Here is a 21379-nt window from a genome sequence, read left to right on the forward strand (position 1 = left end):
CCTGTGGTGGTGCGGACCGTAAACGCCGCTGAGGCTGTTGCTGCCTTCCTCTCGATCGGGCAAAGTACGCTTCTCACTCAGCGGTCAGGCTGCCAGGAGTAAACACAGCTCGGACCGGAGCTTGCGGAGGTACCGGTGACTGGGGCTGGATGCCAGCAGCAGCGGCTGTACCCCGTGATGGAATATGAGGGCAGCTGGCCCTGCTGCTCTGTGCTGGAACCGCTGGTGTCCACTTGTACTCACAAAACGTTTGAGGGATTAAAAAAAAAAACACAGTCTGTTATTGAGGAGACTGAAGAGCAGCAGCAGACTGGACTGCTCTGGAGTCCAGACATTTGACTTGCAGCTGACCCTTAATCAAAGTCACCAGGATTGTAAGTCTTTACATTTCTTCATAACTACCACAGACGTAGTCTTGGACTCTTTCGGAGATGGCAAGCTGCTAGTCAGGGCTGTAAATCCGACCTGTGCGTCGCGTATGCAGCTAACACCGTAATTTACGACGATTAAATATGAACTACGCTTTGCTTATGGGGGTTAACGGGGTTATTTACGAGGACGTAGGTAGGCTGTAACGCAACAGATCTGCTGGAGAGAAATGATGACTTGGACCGGGCACTGACTGAGCGGCTAGTGTGCGTTCGTTTCAGGAACAGCAACAAAAACCCCAAACCGAGGGACCATTAAACATCAGTCGTGACTCGGGCGCCCAGCTTTGGCCTTTGAGCTTGAATTCACTGCATTCCACTGTCCTTCCGTCTGAAAGGACCTATTTCAAGCTGCTCCGGAGAGCTTCCTTTGGATAACAGCGAGCCAGTAAGGACCAGACCGAAGAGTATAAACTTGTTGAAGATTGCCGTGTTAGATGCGTAACACCATAATGTTTTGCGTACAGTTACAAATGGAAACGTTAGTTGTGGGCCAAACTGGCTTCATGCACTATTTATGTGTGTTGTGATTTATTGTATGGCATCAGTTTAGGGAAATAGCTACAAAAGGTTCCACTTAGACAGCTTTTCTTGCACACTGCATGCCAGGTGAAAGCGTTAAACAATTGTCCTCTACTATTCTAGTCCTAAACCTGCAGTCTGCGCGGTGTTTCCGTCACGGTTAGAACAGAAACCTACTTTGTTTTGCAGCCATAGATGCTCGGGATATTTTGCAGTCAAAATGGCCTCTCCTCAGACCGCAGGCTGTGGGAATTTTAATTTTCGAAAGGGCCTCCGCCCTGCAGGCTGGGCTGACAACCAGACAGCGTGTTAATTGAAGACACTGGCGCTGAAAAAGCTTGAAGACATTATCTGCAAACCACCTTCATTTTCTACACGTTGCCTGGGTGTTATGACAGAACAGATTTTGGGGACAAATAACCTCCCTAATCACATAATCACAGTCAGTTGGATGTGCGCTCGAAACAAATGCGCTTGGTTACATCATATCAGGGTTAGAGGTTTTTACTCTAGCCACATATCCAAACGCTCTCTTCCGATATCATTAAGCTAAAATTATTTTCTATGAGTCATTCCATGTGTGGCCAAAAATATATACTTAGCTGGAATTAGTACTGAGGTGTCGCCTTGTCCTTGTTCAAGTTGTTATTTTATATTTAGTCAGACTAAAGTCACTACAACAAAGTTCTTATAGTTGGATTATTGTTTGTTTTCAGGAAAAAATTAACTGGTGCTTAACAAATCGACGGCTTGCATTTTAGGTTCACTACCAGTAAATATATTTACAGTACAATAAACAGCATTTACTGTACAGGCTTTTCTAGCACTGGATTTTATAGAGATCCCTCCAAAGAAGTCAATAAAATCCGCTCAGTCGTTAAAACGAGACTTTAAGAAATCATGTGAAGTCGCAGTGACACGTGCTTATTTCCCAGGATTGCATTTTTTTTTTTTTTTAAGTCGCCACAGATTTTTGAATTACCGAGGTAACCCTGTCAAAAGAGGCCGCGATCTTCTCCGCTGATATGAGATACCGAGGTGAATTCCAGACGGTAATTTCCTTTTTTTTTTCCTGGAGTGAAAGCCTTCATTTCCACTCCAACAGAGACGGATTTGGAAAGTATAAATTTAGACTGCATTTCCAGTTGCACTTCTTCCACATTCATTTCATAAAAACAAAAAGAGAAATATGGTCTTGGGGGTCAACGCAGCCAGCAGACAGGAGACAGGACTTTATTGCATTGTAACAAACCTATTTTGATTATTTGTTATTGAGCATTAAATCTGTTTTGTTTCAGAGGCAGCCTTTATGAAATGTGTAAATTATCAGATGCGCAAATATTCCAACAGGTACAAGTTATTGTCAGATTTTGACATTTCCACATTCCGTTTACTTGTTTTTATGATTATTATTTTTAATAAAAATCAGAAGTCAAGCCGGTATGAAGACAATTAATAAGGGACATTTGTCCAATTTATAACTATAAAGTATTTAGATTAAACCTTAAACTTAGACCAGTGCTTTGTTGACTAAACATGAAAGATTTCAAAAGTAGCCACAAATCTAAATATACATATTACTTATCTATTTCTTTATTTATTTGAGGGTTACAATCGAAAACATCCCAATGTCTACAGGGTCCATTTAACTTTCATTGTTGTAATGCGTAAAGACAGCGTTCCCGTATAGCCTAGTCGTTTTTATTTATTTATTTTTTTATCTACAAAGCTGAATAAAAAAATGCTTTAATTCTATTTCATTTAACACAAAATTAGGCAGGTGACACTGACAGTACTTAAATTGTGAATCGCACACATATTTTATCTTGCAGAGCAGGATTCCTGTTTGAGTGTTTGAATGGTTTACGGGCTGCTTTAAAAAAATAGTAAACAATAATACTACTAGCACCAATGGCCTCTTACGGTGTGTAATATAAAGTAGCCTTAACCGAAGTTCAAATCAGTATTAATTCATTTCTTTTGTAAATTCTATATGTCTTAATATATAAATTAAAACATGTCCAAGGCTGGATGTATGAAACTTTATGTAATCCATGTATGATACCAGACACTGTACAGAACAAGATTATCTGATCAAGAGGAATTCATAAAGTCTGTGGTGAATGCCTTCATATAAATAATCCATCTCCCTCTATACTATTCCCCTGCATGTACACATTTAACGTACATGCGCAATGCAGCCCAATACTTCCAACAACAGCTCTGTAGTTAAATAGAAAAAAAAGTCATGTTACACAGTTTACTAATACGATTTGCACTGACTGATTTAGGGTTTGTGCTGACATGAAAAGGCAACGGCAGTTATCCTCACAATAAAACCTACTGAATATGATAACCGGATCGCTGTAAGCTGCGTATATATTTTAATAACGACCCGAGCCTGGGACTCGTAGATCAAGCGCGGCGTCATATTTCTGGGCCGCAGTGCTCGGTGGGCTCCAAGCATTCTCCCCGAGCCTCTTTACAGCTCAGATGGTAAAGTTGTCTTTGTAAATGAAGTCAGAAGAGAGTTATTAACTGGCTATCCTCCGACAGCAAGGAAAAGCAGAAATGTATCGCGGTGTGTGACGGGGCTCTCAACGACAACACGCGTCTTGGGACACAGCTTAGTGTGAAGTCCAGCTCTCTCTCTCTCTCTCTCTCTCTCTCTCTCTCTCTCTGTGTGTCTCTCTCAAACATTTTGCATCATCTAGACTCAATGAGGATGAAAACCGCCTTGTTTTATGGAAGATATTTTAAGGTCAAGGCCCCTCTCGTCCAAAACAATGTAACTGTGTGACATGTGGGTTTGATGGTTATCAAATTGCTGCAGTCTAATCTACAATTAAACCAAAACATCCAGAGGTCCAACATGAGCTTTAGACTGTATAAGCTCTATTTAGGTCGTATACAATTGCGACTCAAATGTTAAAATTAGAATAAAAACACACTTTATATACATTTATATTCAGATAATGCAGAATTTCTTAATATAATTTAGGGACTGGGTCAAAACTGTCAGGACGGGGAGAGGTGCCAAAACATTTTTTAAGAAATAAAATAAAATGGAATCAAAATTTTTGGAAAAACAGAAGATCCTGTCATTTTAATCATTAATTAAGACATATGAACCTTTTATTTAAGCCTCTCCTTATTTTATATAGCCAGAGGGATCAAATAGTCCCATCACCAAGTTGCCTCCCATGCGCCTCATGGACTGGGCTATATGTAAGCATGTAAGCATACAACGTGCACCCACTTTCAGTCATTGTGCATACCCACATCTTAAATGTACTCTCTGATGCGTGCCACTCAGTAGTGTACTTCAAAACTGTTTTTTGCCCAGTTTAAGGAAAGCTCCTCCATCCTACTTGGCCTCTGATTGGTTGGTACCAGTTCCCTTTGCTGGGTTGGTTTAGATTTGGGTGATGCTAGGGTGGTGTAAGGGTAAGACTGTCAAGTTAAGCCAATCACAAGCAGGGTTGGGGTGGGTCGTGTCTTCGCCAAAAAAGCAGATATCCCTTGGCCTGTTTTACCTCAAACGCTAAGGCAGTAAAATATGACCTCTGGGACATTTAATTACTTAAATTAATAGGAAGAATGAAGCGCATCACTACAGATCCAATGAGGTTAAACTGACTTTGATGTTACTTGATCTTTACTGAATTTTCATTTTAGGGAAATCCATTTCCTGAAATTGGCCTCATTCAATTATCTGTTCCCAGCATCTGGACAATGTTTGCGTCCCCAGCCTGGGAACATGTTTTGAGAATTGTCAAATTCACTTTTGCAACATGTTACTTCGAAAAACGGCATAGTTTCATTTTTAATATGTGTTCGAATAAACTACGCTCCGACTGAAACGCCACGTTTGCCTCATGTTGACTATGTTGCATATTTATGCACTATACAGGGCCTGAGTAGGATATCTGCCAACGCCCCCCTTGACAAATAAGTTTACCGTGTGGCAGACACTGACCTTCGTTATGTGTTGAAACTCTGCTCTCTGTTCCAGTGTGCAACACATACAGCTGACAGCGGCCCCTCTGTATCAGGGATTTGTTTAACAGTCACAGCAAAACAAGCAACAGCTCATTAGCAGTCCATAACTGAGTAGAGATCAGGCATAACATTATGACCACTGACAGTAAATGAGTAAATTTCTGCTGGGAAACCTGGACCTGGCATTCGTGTGGATATTACTTTGACATTTAGCACCCACCTAGACCAGACCAGGCACCCCCACCTCATAGCAATGACGCTCCTTGATGGCAGCAGCCATCCCCAGCAGGATGCAGGCTGACACAGACACACACAAAAAAAACAGTTTAGGAACAACTAAACATGAAGAACAGCACAAGGTGTTGACCTGGCCTCCAAATTCCCTAGATCCCAAACTGATCAAGTATCTGTGGGATGATCAGCAGAGGCCCCTCCCCTCAAACCATAGGACCCAAAGACCCCCCCACTAACAACATCCTGTTGCCAGACACCACAGGACACCCTCAGAAGGCCCATGTCCATTCTCTGATGAGTCACAACTGTTTTGGAGGCACAAGGGAGACCTACACAATAGGAAGCTGGTCATAATGTTACGCCTGATCGGTGTATATAGAGTTAACTTAGCTCGTAGTCACCTCAGAGAACAACTCAACCAACAACCACACTTGGATATTATTCCCATCCAGCTCCAGACTCTATTAGATAGCTGAAGCTGTTGCTCCAATGTTTTCACATCTTTACTTTACACACTATGAACAGTAGTTTTTAAGGAAACTTACATTTCTGTATTTTGTGAGAGTTGCACAAAAAAAGCTTTGACGTATTATTCTGATGTTAATGTGTCCAATAGCTAAATGAAACAACCAGATCTGTGCCAGCTCAGTGTTTCGTCTCGTTCAGTCCGGGCCAGTGAGGGCTTTTGACGGATGGACTATTTTAAGTAAGCATTTTAATTAGCACGGCCTCCAGTGTGCCTCCACTCATTCTGGCATCATCTTGCTAGTGCTCCCCTCAGTGAAAAATGTCACACTTTATTTCCCGTCTTAACATCTCTTCACTTACTCATCAAACACATTTATTATCCCAACTCCACCACCGACTCCTAGAGATCCGTATACCCGTCACCCTTCCTGGATACGTGGGATTCCTAACATGAGCTAACGATATATCCAAATTAAAAACAAGTAAAACTCAAGATCAGTCTGATGAATGCTGAATTAGATCATTTGCTCATCAGCTAAAGCAGGAACTCATGACGACGAGCTTAGATGATGACACAAATAAAGTCGTCTTCATTCACTGAGGTAATGATTAAACATTAGTGGATTTCAATAAAATGCCCCATGAGTTTTTACAGTGAACTGCCTCATTTACAGTCCGGACGTCAACAACAATCGACACTCTGTATTTCATGTAACGCCGGGAGAGAATGGAGGGCTTGTAAGTGGCTGTTGTTCTGGCACGCAACGCGGCCAGACAGTGAACTGTGGCTGCTAAATGTTAATGTGCTATTAAACGCACTGCAAATTATACAGAAACACTCGGCCGGTGACACAGGAGAGTAAGAGGGGGAACAGATTTACAGCTTCGTGGCAGCACGCTGAACTTCATAAAACATATAATGTTTGAAAACGAGCATGGCCAGTGTTCATCATCGTGGCAATAGGGCGAGTGCGAGGGGAAGACGAGGAAAGGCCAGTTCCTTTTGGCCTTTTCTGGACAAAGTGCGAGGCAAAGAATTATAATAATTGATAATTCAAGCCCAGAAGGGCAACAACCTCACTGAATTTGTCCTGACTTGCCTTCAAACGTTGTTGCCATTGCCATTTCATTTTTGGCATGCAAAAATAATGTGCATTGTGCAATTTTACCCCATATGTCTCAGGCTTCACTAGAGCCCCTCCACCTGAACACATTTACATGTAAATATTGAGTCATAATCATAGCGCCACATACTGGCAACAGGAGCTGTACACTTACTTGCTAACCAGACCCACCTCAGATTTGGCTAGAAAGATATTAAAGGGGAATTACTGTTTTTTACAACCTGGACCTTATTTCTGGCATAAAATACGACCGTTTACTCACCCATATAACTTTGGTGTTATTTGGAGTCGTTTGTCAGATATTTAGCTCCGTGTATATCCATATAGTGGAAGTGACTGGGGCACCGAACGCAGCCTCTAAATAACGCATTATCTGCCGCGAAACTTGTTAATTTCACCAATATTTTGTTATGATACGGTAGTGCTATTCCCCGTTGAGTCCGCAGTTACCTGTTATCATCAACTGGGATCTGTAGATTGACCTACTAACCTCTGACCTGGATGATGTCATCTCTGAGCGCACCCCGCACAGCTTGTTTACCTGTAATTTGCTACTGCTATTTTTTTGCAACATGGCCGAATATTTTTCCGGGGAAAAATAACGGGGAATAGCACTAGCATACCATAACAAAATATTGGTGAAATGAACGAGTTTCGCGGCAGATAATGTGTTATTTAGAGGCTGCGTTTCGGTGCCCCAGTCACTCCCACTATATGGATATACGCGGATGTAAATATCTGACGAACGACTCCAAATTTATCCAAAGTTATATGGGTGAGTAAAGGATCATATTTTATGCCAGAAATAAGGTCCAGGTTGTAAAAAACAGTAATTCCCATTTAACACCTTCAAGATGTTGTAGAGAGATATTGTAATGAAAAAGCAAAGTCCTGTGACCCCAGGAAACAGACTAAAGGGGTTCAAGGTCGGAAGAGGATTCCAATTTGGGACCTCTTTCCTGTTCTGGGACCTCTGCTTTTGTTTGGTACAAAGGTCCGGCCCAGTTTAAGTGGACATGTGAGGGGTCCAGACCCAGTTATAAGCCGCCCTTACTGCTTGCAAACTCATTGTGGCCACCCCAACTAATATCTTTTGATTATGATTGTGTTACCAGGGAGAAAGGCCAGGAGACACAACAGGATAACATTCGCGATATTTCTCTTTAAGTGCACGCTGTGATCTTCTCAAGGTCCATTTGAACTTTAGGGCTCCCTCAGTCAGAGGGAAGTAATTCGACATCATAGTCACAGCACTAGGAAGATATAACCAATATACTGTTACAGACAGTCAGCTGAGTTGTATGCCACCGATGATGCTAAATGGAGACGCTTTTAAGCTTTCATCTAACATTGCCAAAACACACCTTGTTTCTCAGAAGCGGTGAAACGTTATATGTTGTGCGTCACAGGCTTGGGTGTGGGGAAAATTAATGAATAGCACCTTGGGAAAAAGTTACAGCCTCCATATTAGGTTTGATTAGGTTTCTGATCATGATATTTTACTATATAACGTTCAGGCCTGCAAAAACACACATGAGCATTTTCCCTATTGAAATAAGTGCAATGAATTGCATGGAGATTCATTAAGAAACAGGTGAATTGGTATCAAATCGAATTACGAGGCCGGTAAAGCTTCCCGTCTCTAATCCCGTAGTAGCTAGAAGTCACTGAAGAATTTGTCATGTTAAGCCACTCAAAGGAGTATATAAAGCAGGGGGGGCAGGACGTGGTTAGCTGTGACAGTATCCATGTGTGAATGTAAAAGACAGTCCATGTGCGTGCCACGTGTGACGTGTGTGACAAACGCTGGCTGCGGAAAACAGGAGGGCTATTCCCGCCGGCTGCAATCTGTAACCTCGCCACTGCTAAATCCTGCACACAATCGGGACTTTAAAACTGAATTCTGTGGTTCTGAACAATGTGCAGCTGCACAGCTTGAATGTTTTTTTTTTTCCCCGCTGGTGCATCTGTGAGGTTTAAGGGCACAGATGAACGGTTGACATTTTAGGATATAACATTAAAAACACCTTCCTGTTACAATAAGCCCATCCCTCCTACCAAAAGAACAGCTCGGACCCATTGAGGCATTGACAAAGGGCCTTTAAAGGTGTCCTGTGGTGTCACCGGGTTGTTTGGGTCCGCCGGGTTGCAGGGTGGGGCTGGATTGGGCTTGTTCCCGCACATACTGCAGATCCTGCAGATACTCGATCGGCTTGGGTTCTGGCGTGTTTGATGCCTTGGCCTCTTTGTTGCGTTCTTCAAGCTGCGCCTGAGCAGTTTGTGTAAGTGGGTGGCATGTGTCAAAGTATACAAACACTGTACATTATCGATAATAAGACATTTGGAAGCAGTTTTCTGGAAAACAAAGTCGATATTTATTTAGGGTTTCAATACAGTGCTTTGAAATTATACCTGGATTTTGGCAAAAGCGGCCAAACTGAAAAGGAAACACCTTTTATTTTTCCTCACTTTGCTCATTTAGTAGCACATAGTAAAGCATTTTGAACGCTAAACACGGTGCACGGAGGTAGAAGTGATGCTAAAACGCTGGCCGTGCTCGTTTCCCTCTTCTGCTGTTTTAGTCCGTCGACATGCAGCTGGTGTGACTCAGGCAGTTTCAGGTTCCTGTGATCTTAAGCATCCAGCCCAACAACTTGAAACTACCTACATCACACTGCTCCCGTGTGAACCCGCTGACTCCCCTCGTGGGAGCGACCACAAGACAGCAGGAACTCATCTGAAACAGAATGCGGGTTTTGTTATAACTCAACGAATCCAACGGTGACAGTGAACTGAAATAAAAAAACAAAAGGACATAGTAATTCACCTTCCTATAACCACAGTCTTCTTTTATGTGTAATCTTAACCATGACAAACCTTCTCGAAACCATCTTTTCAGAAATACTGTTGCGATTTGTTGTTTTTCCGTGTTTAATTATATTTAATTTCATTGTTGGCTTACAGATACACAAGAGACAGGACACAATACAACCTGTAATGTGCTCTTACGTTTTGTAATTTTGATCTTTTCTGATCAATCTCACAGTTTTTCTTGCGTTTACCCTCCTACAGTTGTATCAGAGTCACTGCTAAAGCTGACCCAGCATCCCCTGCTCCTTATTAAGTTCTGTCTATTGCGTCTTATGGGTGCTTTATACTTTTGCGTTACGTTGACGCAGAGGCTACGGCGACAATGCAGACCCCTGCGCAGACCCTAGCGTCGTAGCTTACGTGCACCTCCCCAGAAATGTAACTACACGCCGCGTTGACACGGAGCGCAAGAGCTGTGATTGGTCCGCTTGGTAGTAGCGTGTTTCCGGTTTAGTATTTCCAGCTGCTTCTCCATCTCCGCAATTTTCTAATTGATTGTTTTGGATCAATAAAGATGGAACACTTTTCAGGAAAGGTTAACTGAGGTGGTTCGGAGATACAAATGTTTGCATGACTCGTCTTCTGTGAAATTTTGGCCGAAGTTTCAGTCGCCGTTGTTGAAAGTGAAGCAGGAAGTAGAAACAAAAATTAACCCGACTGGCAAAAAAAGACACGGCGCCGACTAGTGTTTGGTTTGGGTGGCGTTGTTACAGCGCCAGCCAGGCTGACGAGGCACGAGTATAAATGGCTCTAACCGGCGTTAGCTACGTACGTAGGTTACGGCATCAGTGTCCCGCAGAACACCGCTGTAGTCTGTGCTCCGGAATGTCAGGGTCACTCTATAATTGTACCATGAAAAAAGTGAGGAAGTGGTGTGATTTCATTGCCACCCTGTTGAACAATGGAGAATGGAGTTAATAAATGTTTAACAGTTAATGTGACTGAAATCACTGTGATGCAGAGAATAGTTTTTATCCAGCTTTTTCTCTTGTCATGCACAGCACATCATCTTTGTGTATCTACATGTTATTTAATCCTATTAAAAATGCCCAAACATGTATATAAACTGGGTAATAATCAGTTTTTGACCGACAATAATCACATTTCTGTGTCTGCAGTAGTGCCCCTGTGCTAATTTCAGGTTTATCCTGAGTTAATTTGTATCTGGTATCTGTAAAAAAAAATTAACAAAATGTCAAAACCATTACAAATGGCCTTGATATTGGCATATCCCAACTAACTACTAGGTTAAAGTTAGGGTTAAAGTTTTCTCCTGTTAAAGGTCCCATGCTTTCTGCATCCAGTCGTCTAATCCAAGAGGTTTCCTACTGTCGTAACAACAACATCGTGCTATAAATATGAGTTAATTTGATTTAAATTGTGAAGACAGTGACACAAATTTAGCATTTGGGTGCTATTTAAAGACCGGAGAGGGGGACGGCGTGACTAGAGTGATTAGCTCGCATTTAAAAAAAAATAAAAAATGACAGAAATATGACGGCAACGACTGTCAATTATATGTTTCATGTGACACTTCCTCATCACTCCAAACGTATCCGGTGCTGTTTTCCTTCTTGCCAGTGGAGTGGATGCCGGTTGCTTTATGTGCACCATCGCTGATCGGCTAAGTCTGTTGCACAGCATTTTGGTTTGGTCAACGGGTTTTGCACCTCAGCCATGGTGCATGACTGTAGCCACAGAAATTCCTACCGATCTGTGTGTTAAACTACGTTGACATCAAACATACTAAGCGTTGTTAGTATTTAATCTGCAAAGAACCTGGTTTGATTGTCAACAGCGTTTTAAATTCAAATTATTAAAACCAAAAACAAACTGATGTTCACATCAGTGGAAAGGTTGTCATAAACACATCTCCTTCAATTTCTGTAATGGCAGAAAGAAATTTGCCGCCTCTCTACGGGCTGTGATTTCCCAAATAGCGAATGTGTAGCTGGCAACGGATGCAACATACATAACATTTTTTAGTTTTTGTGGTATTTGCTCAGGCTGAAAGACTTCACTTTTGCGTCAGTTTGCACAGCCCTGGGCCAGTGTGCATTAGCTTTTGTCTTTCCATTGACTCTTTGCCGTTGCTAAATCTTAAATCTGTCAGACCATGTTGAAACGTGAAATTAAAAATTAGTTTCACTTTTATTCCCCATGGCATTGTGCTTTGCATTAATAGTGTGCGATCAGTCACTATTGTAAGTCTGTAGCTTAACCCAAGTCAAGTGTCTCAGCTCAAAATGTGATTTCCCTAGGTTCGCCAGTGGATGCCGGCCATTCCTTAGTCCCTGCTGTGATATAAGGCAACTTCTGGAGGTAAACAGGCATAAAAGTTGCCTTTGTGTGGAGGGCTGACCATGTAGTTCTTGTATTGCATCAGGTCTTGTCGAAAGCTTGTTATCCCTCGACCTCTGAACAGCATCATCTGTTTTGAATTCCTGTCTGTTCAGTTTTCCCCATTGTGCTTTGTATTAATAGTATGCGATCAGTCACTATTGTGAGTCTAACTTGTGCCAAGTCAAGTATCTAAACTCACGGTGGATGAGACTAATTCTAAGACAAACATAGCCTCATCTGAGGGACGAACGCAAATCCACATTAATTGCAATACTTCAGCTTTAAGTACAGTAACTCCTTTAAGGTTTTTACATGACATTTGCAAGACTTGCAGCGTTGCTTTCCTCTGGTTATAATCAAACGATTGGACCGCATGTGACTGAATCCAGCAGCGGGAGGTCAGGCTGCCGCTGTAAATCACATCTAACAAGTAAAATCCCTTCAGCACCAGGTTCCTGCTTGGCTTAATGAATATCCAACCGTGTGACCCCGGTGCACGCAGAGGTTCGGAAACCTCGCGATCATCTCGGCCAGCCGAGGGATGGACTGTGCGAGGGGACCGAGACGCGAGGTCAGGCGCCATGTGTGTCGGCGGACGGACGAATTGGGTCAGGGGATGCTTTGGTAGACGAGGATGAATGTGGGAAAACAAAAAGTGAAAATTAAAGTGGTATAGGTTCAGTCTCTGTGCGTGGAAGGAGACAGGAAGTTAAACAAAGGAGGCAGACTTTCCAGGAGGTGCAAGCCTTCCTTTGGAGTGTCTTTTGTTGACCATCAATAGGCTATAAGGGGCAATTCGACCGCCATAAAACCACACTATGCAGTAATATACACCGCTATAACTGCCTCCTCCACTTCCTCCTACCACCAATAAACTAGTTTGTCAATTACCCCCGTGGTAAAAAGTAAAGGTTGGAGAGAGAGAGACAGAGGAAAGTGGCAGATGTACAGAGAGGCAGACAGGATAGAGATGAAGCCGGAGACAGTGTGGCGCTGCAGAAATGTTGCCGTCTCAACATGGCGCCTGCAGACCTGCAGCCCGAGAACTATACGGCTGTCCTCCCTCCCTCCTTTATTACCTCTCCGGCTCTCTTTTCTCCTTCCATTTCCTGCTCTTGTTTATTTCCTCCCGCTTTCCTGCCTGCCCCACTCCGCGCGCCGTTATCTGCCTTTATTCTCCCTCCGCTGAATTGCAGTCGGCAGTCGCCGCTTTCCTCCCTCCGTCTTTTCTCCCTCTTCCTCGCCTCCTCTCCCAACAAACGGACAGCAGCTGGCTATGGCAGCAGAAGAGGAAGTTCGGCCATGTGGTCCTGATCAAAGCTCCGCAGTGAAGCCCCGTGGGTCGCTTCTCATGCAACATAATGACTCCGAGTGTCATATTTAGCCTGCAGTGAAGCGGGGTGACGGTTTCGCAGGAGCAGCATCCGATCCACTTTTGATTTCCAGCTTTTGAACATCAGGCTGTGGCAACCTTTTATATCCGTACTCCATTTTGTGCAGCACTCCCTGCAGCTCATCTCGGCTCAGCAAGGAAATTAGATATGTACTATCGGATGATGGTTTAGAGCTGACACCGCTCCCCAGCTGTCCGGTCTTGAAGCGTTGAACCAAAATCAGTCAAGAAACAAGAGAATAGACGTTTAGTGTCTGTAAAGAGCAACACGGAGACCACATGAGTCCTCCACTGCAGCTGTATTAGTGATACAGATCATATAGCCTGACATCACGGTGGATTTGGTCTACAGAAAGATGTCAGATGTTTTCGACATCACTAACAATACTCCTGATACCAGCACGTATTCTGTAATGAGGTCCCAAGAATCAGAAATGAAAACGAAAGCAACATTACTGGGTAAAAAGGTACAATACGTGTTTGTAGCACTTGCACAATGCAGTGGACTATAGTTCATCCCCGCCTCCACGTGTCTAAATGAAATATCGTGCACAAGCAGCATCTTCAACTTCAGCAACAAAAAAAAAAAAAAAAAGAAAGGGGCGAAACTGGTCAGAAATTAGAAAGCTCTCACAGGAAACAATACATCAATAGAAGTGGTAACATGTTTCCCACAGTCAACAGAGGGACAGAAAATCCAAAAGCAGAACAGTCGGAGCAGCTCTGATTCCCATTGGCACGATTATGATGTGCATGGTTTTTTGGATATTCAGCTTCAGCTGGTGCTGCCGTGACTGTTAATACTACTTCTCTGCCACCACTGGTGCTACCACCACAACAACAGCAGCAGCAGTGATGTGACTACTTCTACTTCTACTAGCATTTATTGGCTCTTCGCTTAATCCGAGAGGGTTTTTCCTCTGCCTTTCTCTTCTTTCACCTCATCTACGCATGCAACCAAAACAATAAAAGCTCCCTTCACAGTGAGACGAGCTGAAATATGCATCCATCCCGGCCAACTGCAAACCGGTTTATTTTAAGCCAAATTGCAGCTTCTAATTTTTGCCGAGGAAGCAGAGGAGATGACAAACGCGGCGGCTCGATGCATAATTATAAGATGTCATAATTATGGCATTCTGGCGCGTCTAGCACCAGCGGCAACTTTTGAAAACCCTGCAGTATTGCAGTTGACGGAACGCAGCTCGACGAATTGAAATTATTTTCACTGAGAGAGGTCGCTGCTCCCATCTTCAGCTTCTGCAGCAGCAGGAATGAATGCACTTGATTAAGAATTAGGATATGTGTCAAGGTTTTAGCCATGCAACCAGGAGAAGTATTAAAAATATCTTAAGGTTAGTGCTTCAAAGGCATTTATTGAAGGGTGACAGTTGTTAGATTGTATCTTCAGTGCTGGGTTTAAAGCTTGAGTACTATTCTATCATTTAAAGCTGCAAAACTATAAAAGAATGGGGTGGATTAGGGAAAGCTATTCTTAAATATTGGGGGGTTTTTTTGCATTAACTGTTTCAAATCTTAACTTTTATTCTAAAACTAATGCTTTTATCTAAATAGTTTTGCATTTAAATGTTTTTTAAAGTCCTGTGCAATTTTCTTGAGGACTAAAATGTTCAAAATGCCACTTCTATGTAAAATACATGAGACTTTTGTATTTTTAGAAAACTATTCAAACTGTTTAGAAGCTGCAGAAGAGTGGTTTGTCTAAAATATGTCTTGCTTTACTGGGATTTTTTTTTATTATTATTATTTTCCTGATGGATTTTACTGTCTACACTTTTTGAGCAATTGTCAAAACCTTAAATGCTACCTGAAGAGAAATAAACACTTGACACTCGCCACGGTTTTGGGTTAAAATCAGATTTGGGTTTTGGGACACTGAGCCGGTAACCACATCAGATCCAAGTAATGAAACGCATCCAGAGTCACGCTGCGTCGTGGTCCCGGTTCCTCGACTTCCTTCAGACGCGAATGAATAATTAATAAAGAGATGATTTCGAGTCGGCAGGCGTCTCGCTGTAAACAGTGTGCGGCCTTTTACTTAACGACCTCCTGCCACCGCGCAGACAGACAGAAAGAAAAAGGCACACACTCACCGTTAGATGAAGACAAGCTGTCTGATGTCGTGTATCCTGAATTGGAAATGGAAGAAAATATATATTTAAATAAGTAAACAATTCAAACATATATTATTCATGCTATCATATTTACATGGTTCTAATACCCCACCAGCAGCTTATTTACCTTCTTCTTAAAGCTTCTGATCCATGCAACAGTTAAAATAAGATGGTTTTTAATCTCTATTATTATTATAAACATACCGAGAGGCTTGAGCATGCGCATCTTTCCATTTGGGACACATCTAACGCTTGCATTCTGATTTCCACGATGATTTATCACAGTCGTGTCCCGTTAAACTGTCCTCGCTCCACTATTGATATCATATTTTTTTCTTGGTAGGTTAAATGAAGTTTGTTTTCAGCCTTCGACCAGCTGGCTGCTCGCATGCAAGCCACGCAGCGCTGCCGCTTCTCTTGTTTTGCGCACAAACGCTTTGCGTGTGTCCAAGGTTTGTAAGACTGCAGCCATAAAGCAGACGCTAGCTAATTGCAACTCACACCCTTCTCCATCCGCTCTGTGTCCCCCCAGCTTCGAATACTGCGAGCCGGATTGGTCCTCGTCTGCATCAGCCTCCATCAGGTGCTTCACTGGCCTGTTTTTTTTTTTCCCTCCGTTTGCGCAGCTGCTTTTTTCTTCTTCGTCGTCGTTCTCGGGTTTTGGAACCGGATCGTCACCTGCCCGTGGGTCAGGTAGACGCTCCCGATGATCTCCAGGCGGCGCTGTAGCGTCAGGTACAGGTTGAACTCCTTCTCCGAGCTGGCTCGGTGTCAGACTGGCGAGTCCTCCTGTCGGATTGGGGCCGTCGGGCAGGCGCCGAGGGCCGGACAGTTCGATGCCGGGGAAGGGGACAGACATTCGGCTCATCTGGGGAAAAAAAAGGGGGAGACAGACATGAGATATAATTTGATTTTGATGTTCAATAAGTCGTATTTAACTACAAAAAACAGAAGCTATATAAAAGAAAGTGATCACAGGGGAAGCAAAATGCTACTTTGCTTTTGTTTTGCAGGTGAAAATTAATTTGAATTTAAATAATAATAAAAGCTACAAAAATCGGGCACAAAAATGTTTTTCTGTTGCACAAACACAAACAGAGAAAGTCCGAAAAAATAAAAAGGTTTAAAATTTGTATTAGTATTCGAGGTTTAAACGGGGTTAGCTTTTATTTTACGCATTAGGAACACACTGGCTGCGCATTGTTTAATTTATTTCTTTGTATTGTCATTTCTCACACACGGCGCAGGCCTATTCTCCTTCAACGACGAAGGCGGCGGAAACTCGAGGAGGTTGTTTGAGTTCATTTTCGCCCTTGGCGTGCCAGGCAGACGAGACAGAAACCACACAGAGCAGACGGCTCCTTCAAACAGCCCTCGCACTGGTGTTCTGCAGGAGGCCTGCTTGCTACAACGCGTCAGAAATACGAATGGTAAACAGAGGAGCGTTAATTTATGGCCTAACATCACGGCAAATCTGTGATGTTAGTATTAGCAGTGCACTGCATTAAGTATTGGGGAGCTAATATTTTAGGACGCCACGACTGCTCTCCAAACTTGGGCAGAGGTAGATCTCAAAGATGTGTGTGGGTCGTGGGGACGAACAGAAATAAAACGTTTAAAAGAAAATCCAGCAGCCTTAAATAAATAAACACTATTTTAACTGTTTTTTTTTTTTTTTTTCATGACCCATTTTCATCTTAAAGCAGAAACCCCTCCCATCCTCGCAATCCTCGCTTTTTTGTGACGTCCTCCATTAAGGAATATTTGCTCAGCTGTCTGCACAGTTTTAACATCCGTCTTACTCCAGTGCACGATCAGTTTCATACATCAACACGTCGCGTTTCTCTAAAAACAAAATGTTCCAGCGACCCAGGCGACCGTCAAGCTCACAGCCGAGGGGACCAGCAGGCAGCAGACTCCAGCGAGAATAACCCAAATTTACGTTTCTTTGTATGCTGGTAGACTCCGGTCGTCTTAGGCCTTAGTTTAATAATAATCGGGACAGAATTTACGATGGCATCCCTGCATCGCAAGGATTTCTGTATGGCATCTCCGGTTTCTCTCTCAGACGCGCGGAGGTGATGTTAAAGAATTCATAAATAACAGGATCAGATGCAGGTTATTTACTCCCCTGCACGAGTGTTACATTTCGATTTATTGCGCCTCCTTTAACGCCGATGGATAAAATCATAAATTGGGTATTATTTTTTATTCTGTCCTACATTTAATACTAGGATAAGATCACAGCACTGTAAAGGGTAAAACTAGGGGCGAACACACAGCCTTTCTTAACACGATTTTTTATTTATTTTTATTTTTTAAATTCACCTCAGTTTCAGCTTTAACAGCATCCAAAACATAATTTAAGATCATTAATATATTCCCTTATATTTACTACCATGTATAGTAAATTAAATATATATTTATCTATCTTATGTTTGCATTTAAATCAAATGTAAAATACAAAAAAAAAAAAAGATGTGTTTAAATGAGCTGAATGCGCGTCCGTTAGTGTTTTGAACAAGAAACAAAAATTAGTAATGCGTGTTTACTTTTTGAGTTCATGAAGCCTACAAAGTATGGCCCAAATAAAACACATAAAAAATGCAAATTTTATGCTTTTTTTTAAAACAAAAAAAAATATAAAAAATAGGCGGTTCCATGGAAAATGTGTTAAAGCCTACAGCCTGAAGGAGAAAGTTGGAAAGTTGAATCAAGTTGCAAAATCTCTGTGTGTGTGTGTGTGTGTTTCAGTTCACTGAGGCGCAGACTTTGCGTAAAACCGTGCTGAGAGTGTTGGTGCTTGGGCAATATTTTAGTGTTAAAAAATCTGACTTTAGTTACTTGTAAACCTGCTGTGATTTTAGCTTCCAATTCTAAAAAAAACAATCTCCATCCAGAACCTAATATTAAAGAAAATGAGTGCAAGAAATAAGAACAACTTTCACTTCAGGACAAGAAACAAAAGGACGAAAAGAGCAAAGAGAAACATCTGCTCCCCTCTCAGTGCTCACACACTTTCCTTTACGTATATCATCCTTCATCTCCAGTTTTTCTCGTCTCCCCTCTCTCCCTCTAACCCCCACCCCCTTAGCCTCACGCATGCACACGCATACACACGCAGACACCCGCGCGCACACGCGCTCACTTAACCTTTCCCTTTCCTTTCTTCCCCTTCTCTACACATTTCCTCCTATCCTCGCAGAATCCGCATCACTCCTCCTCCACTTACCTCCTCTCCGTCGTCGGTAATCGTCCTCGGGCTCCAGTGGCAGCCTCTCCCTTTCATTCTCGTATGAGGTCTGCAGATGGCACTGGGCGTCCTCGGGGGAGAAGGTGTGCGCGGACTGTTGTTGTATCCTTGGCGGCCGTGATGGAGAGTTAAGCCGCCCCTCGTGGACTTTAAAATAAGAAGTTTCGACGCAGCTGTGACGGGCCTGCGGCAGACGAACACGGGAGCATCAGCGATGGCTCGGTGCTCGGGCTGCTGAGACCGGGCGTTCATCCGGTTGCTGGCGGTTGTATGTGACCCACCTGAACTGCTGGTTCGGTTCCGGAGTGACGCTGTTAAAAAAGGGGCGGAGAGGGGCTCCATTTTGTTGGCATGATAAACACTGAGCTCCATCAATCATCTAGAAATGGGAACGTGTTTTGGTGCGCATTGGCTCCATTCGGCTCCGAAGCATTTGGCGGAGCATCTGCTCGACTGGATCACGTACGCACATGGTGGCAGCTGACACTGAGGTGACATCGGGTTCGTGGGCTCGGTTCCTGCTCCTGGCGCGTCGTCCTATTGCGCACACCGACACTGGAGATGTTAGGTGTTATGATTTGGGGCGAGTTGCTGCAGCGCGCAGTTGACTCGACTTCCCCTGAGTCTGTGGGCTGAGAGTTGGTTGTCTATTAAAGAGTTAATGTACACACACCTTCAGTGCGTTCTATCATTCACAGGGAAACACTTGAGAGGAGGAGGAGAGGAGAGGAGAAGGGGGGCATATTTTGGGTTTACTGGGAGCCGAGACATGGTTTGGCTGGAATCGCTTCCTGTTAAACGGCCAATGGCAGTCTGAGGTTCACGGACAGGCCACGCCCACATGGCTCCGGCGGCTGCTTTCTCTCCTATGTATTTATGATACACAGTCGACATAGCTCGCCGTTAAAGGCTCTCCGTCCGCACTCCTCATCTGCTTCAAATGAGAACGCTGTCCCGGCGCACGAAAGCGGGACGGATTCCGAGGCGGCCCCGACGGTCAAGCTGCATCCAATTACATTCCAGTTTAATGCGGCAGCCCGCTGTGGAATTTCCCCCTCCGATTAGTCCCGTACATCTTCTCACAGATAGCGGATGCTTCGCGAAGTATTCTTGCGGTCCAGAGGAATGCCTGGTGAAAAGATGAGAGTGGAATAACAGGAAAAATGAACAGCGCCTGGCTGGTAGCAACAGGAGTCCAGTTTTATGCTACATTAAAGACACATGAATTATTTCCAGCTCAGCAGCTGAAGTGAAATGAATCAAACGTTCATATATATATATATGTATGTGTGTATGTATATATGAATATATAAACATATCGTTTAGAATAAAGAAAACTATCGTCACTTCATATTTAGCACACATTTTAAGATGTCGTTAATGCTTACAAATAATAATAATAATAATAAATCCAGTCCAATTTCCACCACTGGCAGAATATACACACATATATTTTCTTTTTCTTCCATTTTTCAGAATTCCATCTTAAAATACTGTCAAGGTTTGCTTTAATGTTACAAATATTAACATGTGACCAACCTAAAAAACAATGTGAACACTATTCTATAAGATGATGAATGTCTGGGATGGGCTATATGCCTTTGAATAGGCTGTGTCCATGCATTCCTGTGACAGTCTGTCGCGACTATGGCTGCATAAACAAAGGCTTAGTCTCCCTGTGGATGGTGTACAGACCTGGAGTGGAAATGGCTGCCTTGGTGCAGTAAAAGGCCTTGATAACAGACTCCAGGAAAAAAAAAAAAAGAGGCAGAGTAGCCACAGTAATGTTACCTTGCTGCTCGCTTATTGCGCTGGGGATGCGGCCGTGCACCGTTTCTGCCTGCAGGTGTCGCTGTTGTCCCTGACACTGCTCCCGTTCTCGACACCGAAGAAGCGTCGTTCTTTGCCAATGGATAAACTTGCTCTTTAAAGAAGGGGTACTGATGCAAACGCGTGCTATTGTTCATTAGAAATTCTGGTTTCGTGGTTGAATCCAAACCAAAGTGAATAAACTGATTCAGATCTAGATTATGAATTGGATAGATTTGACTCCATGTAAAGAAAAGTCTGTTTGCTTCATATGCTTGCAAGAGTGAGGTTAAATGTTTTGAGAGAAATGTATCTCAAGTATTATGTTGTCCAGAATAAAAACGTCAGCCTCCATGACCACTGTAGTGCTATTTTACAAAGTTATCCAACAAATAGTAAATCGTTCAAACGTATTTTTCAAATCCGTGCGTTTTCTTTTTCCGTTTTGGTTCCACGTTTTTTTTTGTTTTTGTTTTTATTATTATTTTTTTTTAGTTATTCTTTATGTGTGGTAATGGCAATAATTGTAAATCAATGTTCCCATCGCTTCTGCGTGTAAATGAACAAGCAAAAGTCGCTCATGCAGAGCGGTGTCTCTGATGACTGGAGTCATTTGACAACTTACAGCACAGTCCAATTTCTAAAAGGAAATAGGACATGACACCGTGTTTGATTCAAGGCTCATATTTAAGTGGTAAGTTGTTTTCGTGATGGTGTGTTTAAATTTAAGAATTTCAGAGCTAAAAAATACACTTGATTTAAATAAATTTGATCTGAAACTGATGACTACAAGTCAAAAT

General features: G+C 42.8%; 1 protein-coding gene across 2 annotated transcripts; it reads right to left on the minus strand.

Moving 5' to 3' along the window:
• Positions 1–8864: 8864 nt before the first annotated feature.
• LOC311506401 (uncharacterized protein) lies at positions 8865–20211 on the minus strand. 2 transcript variants are annotated; one of them, XM_084570351.1, is made up of 4 exons: positions 18750–20211; positions 16019–16385; positions 15497–15532; positions 8865–9515 (listed from the first exon to the last, which is right to left on the minus strand). In XM_084570351.1, coding segments are annotated over exons 1-3 (762 nt in total). In that variant the 5' UTR covers positions 19143–20211; the 3' UTR covers positions 8865–9515; positions 15497–15530. The 2 variants fall into 2 exon arrangements, with proteins under 2 accessions (XP_084426477.1, XP_084426476.1); XM_084570350.1 differs by lacking the exons at positions 8865–9515; positions 15497–15532 and having other exon boundaries at positions 15682–16385.
• Positions 20212–21379: the final 1168 nt, after the last annotated feature.

This window comes from Chelon labrosus (assembly GCF_963514085.1).
Source record: "Chelon labrosus genome assembly, chromosome: 21".
NCBI classification, from domain to species: Eukaryota; Metazoa; Chordata; class Actinopteri; order Mugiliformes; family Mugilidae; genus Chelon; species Chelon labrosus.

Excerpts from the sequence above, each read along its gene's own strand:
- LOC311506401 (XM_084570350.1), bottom strand. The coding sequence starts at position 19,142 with ATGGAGCTCAGTGTTTATCATGCCAACAAAATGGAGCCCCTCTCCGCC. Across the intron at positions 16,386-18,749 it reads TTACCGACGACGGAGAGGAG|ATGAGCCGAATGTCTGTCCC; the intron begins GTAAGTGGAGGA and ends TTTTTTCCCCAG.